This window comes from Chiloscyllium plagiosum, chromosome 22 (assembly GCF_004010195.1).
Source record: "Chiloscyllium plagiosum isolate BGI_BamShark_2017 chromosome 22, ASM401019v2, whole genome shotgun sequence".
NCBI lineage: Eukaryota > Metazoa > Chordata > Chondrichthyes > Orectolobiformes > Hemiscylliidae > Chiloscyllium > Chiloscyllium plagiosum.
The window spans coordinates 46,310,369-46,325,541 of NC_057731.1; the positions used below are offsets into that span (position 1 = coordinate 46,310,369).

The 15,173-nt window shown below is 42.0% G+C and overlaps 1 protein-coding gene across 4 annotated transcripts in view; it reads left to right on the top strand.

The window, feature by feature from the left end:
• The window catches only part of LOC122561294 (cytochrome c oxidase assembly protein COX15 homolog), a 23,810-nt gene extending 8,637 nt beyond the window's left edge, over nucleotides 1-15,173 (top strand). The window contains exons 2-9 of one of the 4 annotated variants that reach the window (XM_043712963.1): nucleotides 1,553-1,734; nucleotides 2,692-2,814; nucleotides 4,176-4,362; nucleotides 5,394-5,561; nucleotides 6,511-6,592; nucleotides 8,772-8,926; nucleotides 12,512-12,625; nucleotides 14,137-15,173. In XM_043712963.1, the coding sequence (XP_043568898.1) occupies nucleotides 1,553-1,734; nucleotides 2,692-2,814; nucleotides 4,176-4,362; nucleotides 5,394-5,561; nucleotides 6,511-6,592; nucleotides 8,772-8,926; nucleotides 12,512-12,625; nucleotides 14,137-14,268 (1,143 nt within the window). In that variant the 3' untranslated portion in view covers nucleotides 14,269-15,173. Of the gene's footprint in view, nucleotides 1-1,552; nucleotides 1,735-2,600; nucleotides 2,815-4,175; nucleotides 4,363-5,393; nucleotides 5,562-6,510; nucleotides 6,593-8,771; nucleotides 8,927-12,511; nucleotides 12,626-14,136 lie in introns of those variants that run through there. The other 3 variants (XM_043712964.1, XM_043712966.1, XM_043712965.1) reach the window with 3 other exon arrangements.

A 15,173-nucleotide genomic window follows, 5' to 3' on the forward strand; every position in this document is an offset into this window, starting at 1 on the left:
CCCCCCCTCGCCCTCGCCCCCGCCCCCACCCCATCTCCCTCACTTTATGGTTCCTAACCTCAGTTAGGATTTTAAAGGGAAGCTGTGCATTTCCCCTCAAAATCTCTGCGTCACGTTTTACTCGCTTACAGAATGATGAATATTATTGGATTTAATATTTAAAAAGTTTTTGCTATTATAATGATTATAATGGATCGGGCGAAGCTGCTTTCACTAGTAGGTTGGTTAGTGACCAGAGCTCCCTGATGTACAAATGATTTGGATGTGAACATAGGAGGTATAGTTAGTAAATTTGCAAATGGCAGTCCACTACACCTCCAATTTAGGTGTCAAGAAGGCTACGTCAGAGTACAATGGGACCTTGACCAAACAGGCCAATGAGCCGACAAGTAACAGATGGAATTTAATTTGATAAATGCATTTTGGAAAGGCAAATCAGGGCAGGACTTATGCACTTAATGGTAAGGTCCTGGGGGGTGCTGCTGAGCAAAGAGACCTTGGAGTGCAGGTTCACAGTTCCTTGAAAGTGAAGTCACAGGTTGATAGGATAGTGAAGAACGCGTTTGGTATGCTTTCCTTTATTGGTCAGAGTATTGAGTACTGGAGTTGGGAGGTCATGTTGCAGCTGTACAGGTCACTTCTGAAATATTATGTGCAATTCTGGTTTCCCTCCTATCGGAAGGATGTTGCAAAACTTTGAAAGGGTTCAGAAAAGATTTACAAGCATGTTGCCAGATTTGGAGGTTTTGAGCTATAGGGAGAGGCTAAATAGGCTGGGGCTGTTTTCCCTGGAACATCAGAGACTGAGGGGTGACCTAATAGAGGCTTATAAAATCAAGGGGCATGGATAGGACAAATAGAGTTGTACATCTGACTCTTTTATGACAATTGGCAGAACAGCAAAAGAATTAAGTAACAAAGGTGAATGCTGTAAGATTTTAAAATAAAAATAAGTTGCTGGAGAAATTCTGATGTACCAGCATCTGTGGAGAAAGATGTGGAGGTGCCGGTGTTGTATTGGGGTGGACAAAGTTAAAAATCTCAACACAACATCTCTGAAAGGACAAGCTTTTGGAGCACTGATCCTTCATCAGCTATCTGGCGAAGGAGCAGCACTCTTAAAGCTTGTACTTTCAAATAAACCTGTTGGACTATAACGTGGTGTTGTGTGATTTTTAACTTGGTGGCGCACGAAACAGAGCTAACATTTCAAGTCCAATATGAGTAGGTTGGAACTGAGGCAGTTGCAAGATATCATGTAGGAGTTGAAACATAAACTCTGTTTTTCCCTGCAGAGGTGCTGTCAGGCCTGTTGAGTTTCTTCAACCCTTGAAATAGGGAAGTTGTGACTTGGAATGTGGTACCTGAAAAGTCATAGGAAGGAATTTTAAGAGTAGCTTTCAAAAGAGGGACAGATACTTGAGAAAACTTGCAAACTTTTGGCAGTAGAATAGATTAGGCTGTAATTCAATAGCTCTTCTAAAGGTCATGCAGCTTCATCTGGTTCGTAAAAGGGAGTTAGTCATGTTGTTTTGTTAAATCTTCTTTTCAGCTAAGTCAGTCTTGGAAACAATGGGGAGTGAGGAAGGGAGTAAGTTCTGTTGTTACAAAAGTATCAGCACATTCCAGGACAGCCCATGTGCCCAGTGTCATCACCGACCGAATCCTGGGCAAATGGATGATTGTGTGCAGTGGAATGGTTGTGGGTGCTGTAGTCCTTGGTGGAGTAACCAGGTAAGTGAAAATCTTCTGTGATTAAAAGCAACTGCTTCCACATTAAGTTGTGCTTATTTATTCATGGCCCATTTGTGATTCTGGCTAGGCCAATATTTGATGTTCATCTTAATTGACTTTGCTCATTGCTACCTTCTGAAACCTACAGCATGGAAGCAGGCCATCTGACCCATCGAGTGCACACCAACGCTCCGAATAGCATCCCACCCAGACCCACTCCTTCCATTCTGTCCCTGTAACCCTGCATTTCCCATGGCTAATCCACCCAGCTTGCATTAGTATCCCTAGATACTATGGGTGATTTAACACGACCAATCCACCCAACCTGCACATCATTGGACTGTGGGAGGAAACCAGAGCAGCTGGAGGAAACCTACACAGACACGGAGAATGTGCAGACTCCACATAGATAGCCGCCTGCGGGTGGGATCGAGCCTGGGTCCCTGTGATGCAGCAGTGCTAACCACTGAGCCATTGTCCTGCCCAACTGTGCTGGGAAGGGTCTTTGATTATGTTGGTTGCTTTCGCAAGGCAGCGGGAAGTATAGATGGAGTGAATGGGTGGAAGGTTGGATTGCGTGATGGACAGGGCTATGTTCACAATTCTGGAGTTTCTTGCCGTCTTGGGATGAGCAGTGTCATATCATGCTGTGATGTATCTAAATAGGATGCTTTCTACAGTACATCCGATAAGCATTGGTAAGAGTCTTCGTGGACATGTCTCCTGAGAAAGTATTGTTGTGCTTTTTTGTACAATATTGGATGTAGTACTGCTGGATTTGATGAGAATAATAGGAGGAAATGTGTCGGAGATCATTTCATGACAAAATGACTTTTAACTCTTTTCCAAATCTACATTGATTAAAGCTCGCACTGGTACTGTCCAAGTAGGATGAGATGAAGAATGTTTGCTGAGCACAGAGAGAGTACTTTAAGGGCTTTCCGTAATTACCCACAGGCTGACCGAGTCTGGCTTATCGATGGTGGACTGGCACCTCATCAAGGAGATGAAACCCCCAAAGACTCGAGGGGAATGGGAAGCCGAGTTTCAAAAGTACCAGCAGTTCCCAGAATTCAAGATGTAAGTAACAATGGTAATATCTCTGCCCTTCACCATGTTGGTCGACAATGCTGTATCGATCACTCTGGCTTTAATCAGTGTTGGATGTGCTCTCTTTTGATATCTTTCCTCTGGCTCCGATGATTGTAGGTTCACTCATCATTCCAGAGATTTGAGCACATTATCCAGGTTTGAAAATCTGGACCCCCGAGAGGGGCCTCTCACTTCTGCGATTGGTCAAATAAACACTAGCAGCTCAGTCTCTTTTAGCAAGTTTTAACAATTTATTACATCACTGGGCATAGCAGGGGTTAATCACCTCTGTGTACTCTGGAAAAGCTGCACACAATCTTAAAACATAGACAACTTGTATAGGTCGCCGAACAAACAGAACAGTCTTAATTGCAAAATTAATCCAATAAAATGAAATGATATGACAAATTGGCTTAATTTTATGTCTATGATATTTCCTGGGAACTGACTTGTTTGCACTTCTTTATCTCCAGGACACCTGGTTTCCAAGGTCAATTTAGGATACTTTAGTAATGTCATATCTTACTTAGTTAATTCACACTATGAACAGGGCATTTTTTGCTAATCTCTGAATTAGTTCAGGAATGCAGTTTTCAGCAGAGTTAGATGCCATTGCTCCTGGAAGCCATTTTGTTATTTTATGTTACTTGCATTAAGAGACCATTTTGTAGTTAGTAAAAGCATGCATTAAATGGTTGCTTCTGACAACGGCCTAAATCCAGATTTTAAAATCCTCGGGTTGAAACCCCCAGTGCACTACAGGGGAGTGCTGCACTGTTGGAGGTGCAGTCTTTCAGATGAGATTCAAAACCAAGCCCAAGATTAAAAAGATCTCATCACACTATTTCTGACAATGTCGGGATAAGTAGTTGTTCCTGATTTCCAGGTCATCGTTTACTCCTCAACTTTGTCAAAGTTTTCTGTGCAAATTGGTTGCCTCGTTTCCTGCATTGAAACTGTGACTTCAAAAGAACCTCATTGGTTGCAAAGTGCTTTGGTAGATCCTGAGGATGAAAAGAGCACTACAGAAATGAAAGCCTTGTTTCTTTTTAAAAACCAGTGTGATTTCTTTTTAGTTTCCCGCAGTGGTTATATCTGTAGCCAATTCTTGTTGCAACGATATTCTCATCTGCTCAGATCTGAGTTGAGACAATAAGATCTGATTTTGCCCATAGTTCCTTGGTCCTTCCCTTCTGTTTATGAATAACAGGTTGAAGTTTGTAGATATTAAGGTGGAGTGGATGGTTTGATATTCTCTGGTCTGAATTAGTAGCTACTTGTGCTCTAGCTATGGTAACAGCTGGTCTGTGACTCCTCTGCATCACCTGCTTCTGTATTCCTTCCTTCAGATTAAATCATGACATGACCTTAAATGAGTTCAAGTTCATCTGGTACATGGAGTATTCCCACCGGATGTGGGGCCGTGCAGTGGGACTGGCCTACGTCCTGCCTGCTATTTACTTTTGGAGGAAGGGCTGGTTCTCCAGGAGCTTGAAGCTGCGGGTGGCAGGCCTTTGTGGATTAGTGTGCTTTCAGGTAGGTGGAACACTGTAATACGGCTGAGTGAGAGGCCAGCTTCCATCTTGAGAGATTGAAAAGGGAAGCCTGGTAAATCTGCAAATGACATAGATTAGAACTGAGAATGCTAGAAATATTCAGGTCAGGCAGCATTCCTGAGGGGGAGAGAAAGAAAGTTGATATTTTAGGCCTTTGGGTTGAACTCTGACAGATCATTGTTTGAAGTGTTAATTCTATTTCTTTCTCTACACCTGCCCACTTCAGAATTGAAGAAGAGTCATATCAGACTCATTACCTCTGTTTCTCTCTTCATAGATCCTGCCAGACCTGCTAAGTTTCTCCAAGAAATAATGGCAGCTTGTTAAAGGGGTTCATCAGTTATCACAGGCAGTCCTGCATGTACATTAGGAAAAATCAGATGGCACAAAGCAGTCTAGATGAGGAATTCATTGAATATTTGGGCAATTTCTGTCTAATTTTCTGGGTGCTGGCTGACCTGTTTTTGCTTTCACAGTCCTGCTCTCTCCAGGGTTTTAGAACAAAGAACAAAGAAAATTTATAGCCCAGGAACAGGCCCTTCGGCCCTCCAAGCCTGAGCCAATCCAAATGTACTGTCTAAACCTGTCGGTCAATTCCTAAGCCCAAAGAGAAAATGCTGGAAAATCTCAGCAGGCCTGGCAGCATCTGCAAGGAGAGAAAAGAGCTGACGTTTCGAGTCTAAGCTTTGGCAAAGCTTTGACAAAGGGTCAGTTAGACTCGAAATGTCAGCTCTTTTCTCTCCTTACATCTGCTGCCAGACCTGCAGAGATTTTCCAGCATTTTCTCTTTTGGTTTCAGATTCCAGCATCTGCAGTAATTTGCTTTTATTTGGTCAATTCCTAAGCATTTGTATCCCTCTGCTCCCCACCTACTCATGCATCTGTCCAGACGTATCTTAAATGAATCTACCGTGCCTGCCTCTACCACCTCTGCTGGCAACGTGTTCCAAATGCTCACCACCCTCTGTATGAAGTAAAGTTTTAGTACCTCACCTTGTTGTTTCTCCTCAGGGTTTGCTGGGTTGGTATATGGTAAAGAGTGGTTTGGAGGAGAAGGAGGATTCATATGACATTCCCCGGGTCAGCCAGTATCGCCTGGCTGCTCATCTTGGATCCGCACTGTTACTCTACTGTGCCAGCCTGTGGACTGGTCTGTCCCTGCTTCTGCCCCCAAACCAGGTAATCCTCCTCCAACAAAATCAGTGTCTCTGGCTTTCAAAACTATTGCTTTTAAATAAAATGCAGCTAAGGATGGTGTTTTCATAGGTCAGAGCTGATGAGGCAAGAGTGTTCATTTTAAGTTCATTCTGTGGATGTAGGTGGCATTGACATTTATTGTTTATCCTTAATTGTCCTGGAAGTGCCGATAGTTTGCTATCACCTTGACCTGCTGTGGTTGTGCTTTTCAGGACGCAGATCTCAATGTATTGACTCAGGGCCAGTGAAGGAACGGCCAGTGCATTTCCATGTTGGCTGGTCAGTGTAGACTTAGAGGAGCTTGCAGCCCATGCTCCCCTTGTCCTTTCAGTAACATGGAAGATGCTGTCAAAGGATTCTTGGTGAGTTGCTGCAGCACATCTTGTAGATGGTCCAGTGTTGCTGCTGTGCATCAGTAGTGGAGGAAGTGAATGTTGACAGTAGGGGATGGGGTACCAGTCAAGTAGACTGCTTTATCCTGGGTACTTTCCAGTTTCTTCAGTGTTATTTGAGCTGCACAGGCAATGGCACTCCTGAATTGTGCCTTTGTGAATGCTGCTTGTTTTATTATAGAGCATAAAAGTTTGATCTTTATGGGACAGACCGTCTGGAATGAAGCAGTGATGAATCAATTTACAAAGTTCTCAGGGTTGATTCATAGAGATAGGCAGGTAACAGGAATAACACCATATTCTAAAGTTGGGCATCAAGCCAATTTGTATTTCTATGCAGTCCCCCATCAATGTGTGCTTGCCCCATTGTCAGTGAGCAGCTTCCATCAGTTCTTTATTCCGTATACAAATTGTGGCCCCTGAGTGAGGCTGGCAACCAGAACTGTTACAAGGTGAATTTAAATATTTGGCTTTCACTTAAACATGTTGCAGTCAGGTATGCACACATTGCTTTTAATTCAAGCTTTTTGTTAACACAGATACCCAACACCAATCGGATGATGCTGTTGAGGAGATTTGCTCGTGGAACTGGGGGCTTAGTGTTTGTTACAGCGCTGTCAGGTAAGGAACTGGCCTCAGGTGATTGGCCAAGCTGTAAAGAGACAAAGTAAAGTTGATCTTCAGGCAACGTGACATCAGGCTGAAGGCTGTGGAGGGATGTACAAATGGAGTTCAAGAGTCTGGGAATGCTCGAGAGCCAGCTGATGGATTTAAAATAGAGGGAGAGATTAAATAATACAAGAGCTGCATCTTGGTCAGGTTGTGGGGTCAAGTGAGGGATACATGGTCAGGATGCAAGAAGTCTTCGTTATTACAAAGGTTTGCAAACAGCTCCAAGATACAGAGGAATGACTGGCAATGTCTAGGGAGTTGAGAAGACAATTCTTGTCTAAAGTCAGTGTTGAGATCAGTGATAGAACTGTTTGAATTGCCTTCATCAGTAGAACCTTAATGTCCCCCAACCTCTGAGTGATATCCAGTAACCAATCCACCGAGGAAATACAGGTGTGTGAATGGATGATGCTCCGAAAGAAGCCATCCCAATGTCTGTTAATAAATTACAGCTACATGTTGTTACAAATACAATACAGTGGTAAAGTTTTACTTGGCTCTCCAGGGTGAAATGGAGAGAAACTGTTTAGTTGGGAAATCAGGATTAGGGGATAGAGTCTGAAACTAAGAGCTCGAATGGAATTACGCAGCATTTGTAGATGCAAAAGATGATAGGAGTTTGGAACTTCTACAAACAGCATTTGATGCAAGATCAGTTGTTGAGTTTAAATCTACAATTGGTAAGATTTTTATTAACTAAAGATATGAAGAGTGAGGTATGTGGAGTTGGATTGTAGATCTGCCATGATCAAATTGAAGGCTGGAACAGTCTCAGTGGGCTGAATGGCCATGTTAGAATTGGTGCCTTCCACAGAGAAATTTAAGAAATTAGTGAAAGTAATTAAATTCAGAGGAGGGAATCTGCTCTTGGATTAATTACGCCATATATTTGCTTGTACTGGTTTTTTTATTCCATCAACTGAAGACAAAACAGGAATACAGCACTTTAGCGTCCGACAGGTTCCTACACTTATGTGCTGATGGGATCAAAAACTACAAAGAAGGTTTAATTTAGCTTACTGCTTTCTGCACCTCCTCCCAGCCCCAAAATCAATCCTTGTTTAAAAATGCCAATAATAAATCCAAACTGCCCCCTTGGACTGGACGTGAGCCATCCTTCCCAGCGTGCAAGTATGGATGACAATGTTGTGACTGCACCTATCCAGGGGAGGGGTGATTTTCCATCACATGCCTGATTCTAGCCTGGTACGTGGTCAAGAGGCTTTAAGAACAGCAGGTGGCAAGTGTCAACAGAGTATCAGTCACTGACCTACTGTAGTGGGACAATGTTGAAAAGATCATTCCAGTTAAGCCTCTGAATGATGTGATCTTCAACTAATTGATGAGTGTAAACTGATCAGTGTATTGTGTGGAACCAACTTATCCAGACCTGGATGTTGGCCAGCTGTGGGCTGCTTCACTTTCACTGAGTTGTAAATGAAGCTGTGCACAGAATTATCAGCAAATGGCTTATGAATTTGTGATATTTGGACCAAGGATACTGTCCTGAGGAATACCTCCAGGTGATGTAACCGTTGGTTTCCCTGTAACCTTAATTTCTGTGTATTCCTCTGTGCCACACTACAGGAGGGATTTCTTTTTAACTCCATTACTATCAGTTTTAGAAGGCTCTTTGTATAATGGTGGTATTGGGGTTCTGTTACACGGCTAATGATCCATATTGTGAGTTCAAATTCCACCATGCAGGCTGGGGAAATTAAGTTTACTTAATTAATCTGCAATAATAACTATTCTCAATAATGGTGACCGTGAAACTATCGTCAATTTGGTCATTAATTACCTTTAGGGAAGGAAAACTGCTGTCCTTACTGAGTCTGACCTACATGTGACTCCAGACCCTCAGCCCATTTAAGGTCGATTCTTAACTGCCCTTTGAAATGGTCCAGCAAACTACTCCGCTTTCTAGGAGATGATTCACCATTGCATCCTTAAGACATGGTTAATAAATGCTATTTTTCCAATTGTGCTGCTTGTTAAATTGCTTCTGAGAAATAGTACTGAGCATATAAATTCTGAATATGGTGGGCACCTTGTCTTTTGAAGCTATACAACATAGCAATTTTGTGGTAGCTTGAATAATTAGGTTTTCTCTTCAATCTTTGTGCAGGTGCCTTTGTAGCTGGGCTGGATGCTGGGCTTGTCTATAATTCCTTCCCCAAGATGGGAGAGCGTTGGTTGCCTGATGACCTTTTGGCCTTTTCCCCAGCTCTCCGAAACGTCTTTGAGAATCCAACTACTGTTCAGTTCAACCACCGAGTCTTGGTAACTGTTTTCAAAGTGAATGTAATCTTCATCCTAGATTCTCCTATTACTGATTAACACCCGTGCAGTTCAATTCCGGAATTGTGGCGTGGGGGATTAGGCCCCAGAAGGACAGCATGAACCAATACCTTCTGGATGTTGTTTTTAATCTTCCAAGCCTGCAGATGGTATCTCATTTCTTTTCCTACTCTGACCTGAGTTAGCTGCTTCTGCCTAGACTGACTGGTGGAGGCACTACGGCTGTCTTCAGTCGTGTACTGGAGAGAGATGTGATCAGTTCGGGATCTTGCTTCTGATCCCTGTTTAGCCAATGGCTGCTTGTGGGCACGCTTGGCTTGATTAATGCATTGCAGTGGTTTGAACCAAAAGGTTTCTTAAAATAAGAAAGTTGAACTAACTCCACAAAGGCTGGTATCCCGTTACCAAGTCACTCTTTATTTACACGTGCATAGTACATGACACTGATTCAGCTAGCACAAAGCCGGCTCTTACAGTGAGCAGAACCTCTGACACTCCTGTTTATTTTTTATTTTATTAAACGATACACAGTTTACAAAACAGTTAACATTACCAGCTGTATACAGAGAAACAGCAATTTTACAAGGAAGAGGAATGGCAAAGCCAGGCCCCAAACCCTGACATTCAACCGGTTTTCAGGGAAATGAGGACAAACCTCAAATCCCACTTTCAGTCATCACAAAACAGGGCACTCCTGTTTATGTCTGTCAGCCAGGACTCCCTGATTGGGTCAGGATAACAGCCCTAATCAGGGAACTCATTCTGTAAGGTCCACCTGGCTAACCTTGTTCTAATCACTACAAAAGTAATAACTTCAATGTTCTTGTTTGTGCAAAAATGTCCCCTACTGCTGCAGCTCTTTGTTGATTTGAATACACTTATAAACAGATTCATGAACAGCTTCCTCCCCACTGTTATCAAACTTTTGAATGGACCTCTCAAATGTTAATTGTGATCTCTCCCTACGCCTGCTCTGCAGCTGTTAACACCAAATTCTGCACTCCTATCTGCAACCCTAATTGACTTTGTATGATACCATCTACTTATGGCACTGTATCTCCCTTTACCTGTGACAACAATAAATCAAACTCAATCTTGGTAATGTGCCTTGCATTATATACAAGCTGGGTAGAAACAATGGGAACCTCAGTTCCATAATCTAGAAGTCAGGTAATTATGTATTTGAAAAGTATATTCCAAGTTGTCACAGAATGCTTTTTTAAAATATCAACAAAAACAAGTGCATTGTAGCTGGTACATAGTGTCGCAGAGATTTACAGCACGGAAACAGACCCTTCGGTCCGACCCTTCGGTCCAAACCTTCCATGCCGACCAGATATCCCAACCCAATCTAGTCCCACCTGCCAGCACCCTGCTCATATCCCTCCAAACCCTTTCTATTCATATACCCATCCAAATGCCTCCTAAATGTTGCAATTGTACCAGCCTCCACCACATCCTCTGGCAGCTCATTCCATACACATACCACCCTCTGCGTGAAAATGTTGCCCCTTAGGTCTCTTTTATATCTTTCCCCTCTCACCCTAAATCTATGTCCTCTAGTTCTGGACTCCCCGACCCCAGGGAAAAGACTTTGCCTATTTACCCTATCCATGCCCCTTATAATTTTGTAAACTTCTATAAGGTCACCCCTCAGCCTCCGACTCCAGGGAAAACAGTCCCAGCCTGTTCAGCCTCTCCCTGTCGGTCAAATCCTCCAACCCTGGCAACATCCTTGTAAATCGTTTCTGAACCCTTTCAAGTTTTGCAACATCTTTCCAATAGGAAGGAGACCAGAATTGCATGCAATATTCCAACAGTGGCCTAACCAATGTCCTGTACAGCTGCAACATGACCTCCCAACTCCTGTACTCAATACTCTGACCAATAAAGGAAAGCATACCAAACTCTTTCTTCACTATTCTATCTACCTGCAAGTGTGGACTGATTGTATGTGGTGAGAACTTTGTTTATTGTGAGCAAATGAAGTGTACAATGATATGATCTGCCAGTCTTTGGGACATATACAGCCTTGTATGTCTGGCAACAGACCAGTATTAAAATCCTTACACCATGTTATGCATTAGTGTAATATGCAGAATGTCTTTTTCATTTGATGGCAGCATCCTATTAGTGGCAAATATCACTTGTGTTGCTTCTATATGGCGGCAGTGTGAAACAGTTTGCCTGTTGCTCAGACTTTTGAGGTATCTTATCTGAGGTATTGTGAGCGCTTTTCATGTTTAAGGACTTGATGGATAATCTTGAGTGTATGAAGAATTGCGTGACAACCAATTTAGGGTTGTTTTTGGTCTTAGTGTGATGCAGTTGTGTGAACGGGAAACTATTTATTGGGCCTAGGTCTTTGCAGGTACAAATAACATTTACTTTTTATTATACCTGAAATAAAGTGATGAAAGCATGTGAATCTGGCATTAGTATTGGAAAAAAAAATGTTTGTACTGACACCAGAATTGATACTCTACTCTACATCGACACCTACCTAATTAAACAATCTCCCAAATAAGCAGCTAATCAAGGATGATTTTTAAATCTTCATAGACTGGAGGGAGCAGGAGTGAAGACAGAGGTGGAGAGGGTGGTACAAGACAGCAAGAAGAAAAAAAGTCTAAACAATAAGGTAACACTTTCTAGAACATGCATTTTCATTAGAAACAACAAGATTGAGCACGATACTTGTCCAGTTGGTAGTTTATTGAAAGGGAAATGTTTGAATTGGTGAGAGATAAATATCTTGCTGGTTTTCAGCTCAACAAGTACTGAAACAAAGAAGTCCAGAAATTGATTTCAAAATGCACTACTATATGCAAGTTTTAAAAATCATCACAATATTCATGGTATAGAAGAATGACAACACCTAATTAAAAATTAGTTTAATAGCCATTTGATAGTACATAATAGCTACAGTCACTCTCTGGTCGTATTTGTAAAAACCCTTTGGATTCTCCTTAATTCTATTTCCCAAAGCTATCTCATGTCCCTGTTTTGCCCTCCTGATTTCCCTCTTAAGTCTACTCCTACTTTCTTTATATTCTTCTAAGGATTCACTCGATCTATCCTGTCTATACCTGACATATGCTTCCTTCTTTTTCTTAATCAAGCCCTCAATTTCTTTAGTCATCAAGCATGAAAAGTAACAGATTAATGTTTCATAATACTGAGTGGCTTTCAGACCGTGTATTTGCCAAATGCTGCAGTATGTTAAGTAGGGCCTGCGCCCTAGACCTCAGTTAATGATCTCCTTCCCATTTTCTCAAAACACCTGATGTGATTTGAGTTAGTGAATTTTGAGACCTTACATAAAATATGTTTTAGTCTAATATAACTGACTTCCACATGTACTGTCCAGAAGAGTAACAAGGGGCAAAATTATGCCATCTCTCCAGTTCAGTCACTCAGTTGTGTGTGTGTGTGTTTGTATTGTAGGTTTCTAGTCTGGCTCTGAAGTGATTTGCTGTGGTTTATTTGTGTCACAACTAGAAGGCTAGTTCTTCCACTTCTGGTTCTGTCCCTTTTCTCACTGTAGTTCTTGATGTGCCTTGATAGGGTATCGCCTCAGTGACAGCAGTGACCATTCTCTACATGCTTTCCCGGAGGATACCTATGCCACGGAGGACAAAGATTGCAATATCGTCTTTGCTAGCAATGGTTTACATGCAGGTAACGGGGGCAGTGACCGTCTTCGGTATTAATGAATTAAAAATTAATACTCCGGATTTGGACATCACTGGTAAGGCTGGTGTCTATTGCCTTTCCCTAATTGATATAACTGTCTCACTGGGCCACTTCAGAGTGTTAAGAGACTACTGTATTGATGTGAAACAATTCACATATTGGTCAGCGCCACAGTCCCTTCCTAAAGGTACAGAGGGGGTTTAACACAACCTGACGTCTTCACAGCATCTGAAGAACTGTTGTTTGCCAACAGATGTTTTTAGAAGTAAATTCAAATTTGAAGGTTTACAGTATAATCTGAATTCGTGATCTCTGGATTATTATTTCCAGCAACGTAACCATTGCTGGATTGCAAAGTAAGTGTTGCGGCAGGTCTCTGTATTCTAGCACATGGCGCTTAAAGTCGATCCCTACGTAGTGATGATGGCCTGCCAACTGTGGAACTGAGCTGTGAGGATCACTGGTTTCATCCCTGAGCTTTGATGTTAACTCGACTCCAACTGGTTTCGGTACCTGAGTTCAAAGACAGTTTTGCAAGAGTTTCCACTCATTAGTCAGTGAACCACTGCGTAGACTTTCATCTGGTGTGAGCCAGAACAATTTTGATTTTTCGTTGAACTGATCAGTTGTACTGAAGAAAGGAGATGAAAGTCATGAGGATCTATAACTGTGTGTGTGTGTGTGTCTCCATACCCCCACCCCCCATGGCATCATGATGCAATGTTGCAAGGTATTTGCAGTTTACTTCCAGGGTTGGTTTATTAGAATATACAGGAAAAACCAGGGATTGATTGATCTCATTTTTCATGTCACTTAGCTTTTCATTCCATTGCCAATCTATCCCCACCAAGCGGAAATGCTGGCAATGTTAAATACTGCAAGAACAGACCAACAGCACAACGTAACTTTGTGCCAATTTCTGAAGCGAGGAACTGAAAGGATGGAGTTGACAACTGATGAAACAAGTTAATTATTAGATTCTCTACAGTGTGGAAACAGGCCCTTCAGCCCAACAAGTCCACACCGACCCTCTGAAGAATATCCCAGCCAGATCCATTCCGCTACCCCCTATATTTACGCCTGACTAATGTACCTAACATTGGGAAATTTAGCATGGCCAATTCACCTAACCTGCACATCTTCGGATTGTGGAAGGAAACTGGAGCACACGGAGAAAACCCATGCAGACACTGGGAGAATGTGCAATCTCCACACAGACAGTCAGAATGTGCAATCTCCACACAGACAGTCACCCAAGGCAGGAATTGAACCCAGGTCTCTGGCACTGTGAGGCAGCAGTGCTAGCTAGCCACTGTGCCACCCAATCTGGGTCAGATTATATTTGCCTGTAACATTAATTGGCCGTTTTGGGAAAAGTTGGCAGAATATTGTTGCCACTTGTTTTCAAAAACAGGAGAGTAACTTGGAGCGGGTAATTTTCATTGAAATAATTTGCTCACTCTACCAATAACGAATGTGATTTTGTCCTGTTTTAGGCTGCTCTGGGAATCACTACCCTACTGCTCTATGTCCCAACTCCTCTGGCAGCCACACACCAGTCAGGATCCCTCGTGCTGCTCAGCTTGGCGCTTTGGTTGATTCATGAGCTCCGCAGGATTCCAAAGTGAAGTCAGAAATTAACTGAACCTGATTCCTACCAACATGCAAGATCTGACAAATTCCTACAGCAACTGTCAAGCACTTTTGTTCTACAAAGTTTATTTTCAATGCCAATGATAGGTTGAATTGTTTATTCAGTATTCAAATATTGTATATTTGATTGAGATCTTCATGTAGACCGTGTTAGTCTGATTGAAAGGTTGACCATTATTTTCCCTGCTGGATGTTAACTCTTATTATTCAGCTCTCATCCCTGACAATCATTCCCTTTTACTTTTAAATCCTTTCTGTGTGAAATACTCTGGTTACATTGGTATATATGGTATATCTCGCCTCTCCCTAATTTTGCGTTCTATGCTTCGAGGGTGAGCCCTGCCTTTTGTTAGGTTGGTGGGGTGTGGGGGAGAGAGAAGATATTATTGCTTTTAATATCTTTACCATCAAACCATTAACCAACACCTTTGTGTGAACTATTCTGTTGACCAGAAGTAACATGGATGTGTTGCTGAACTAATTAATTTTAACCTAGGTAATGTTAGTTACTATTATTGGGTACAAGGTTTAATTCAGTTGTACTGTATCAGTACTCAATAATGACAAGCCTTACCTGTTTAAATATCGATGCTTTCAAGCCAACCCAAACTGCTTCATTGGTCCTCGCTGCTGTTCCCACTAGTAAAATACCCAGATATTATCTTCAAACAATATGCAACTTTATTACAATGCACAGTTTCAGAAATGTGATACGCCACAGTTTTTACAAAAATCTAACAAACGTCTAAGGGTTAATCAAGCAGAAAGCAACCAGAAATCAATCACTCCAGTGCTGTTTTTGGATGTTTCTTGTATATTATGAATAACCTAACATTTCAAAATCAACATTTCTTTGTAAATTAAAACATTCTTCCCAGTA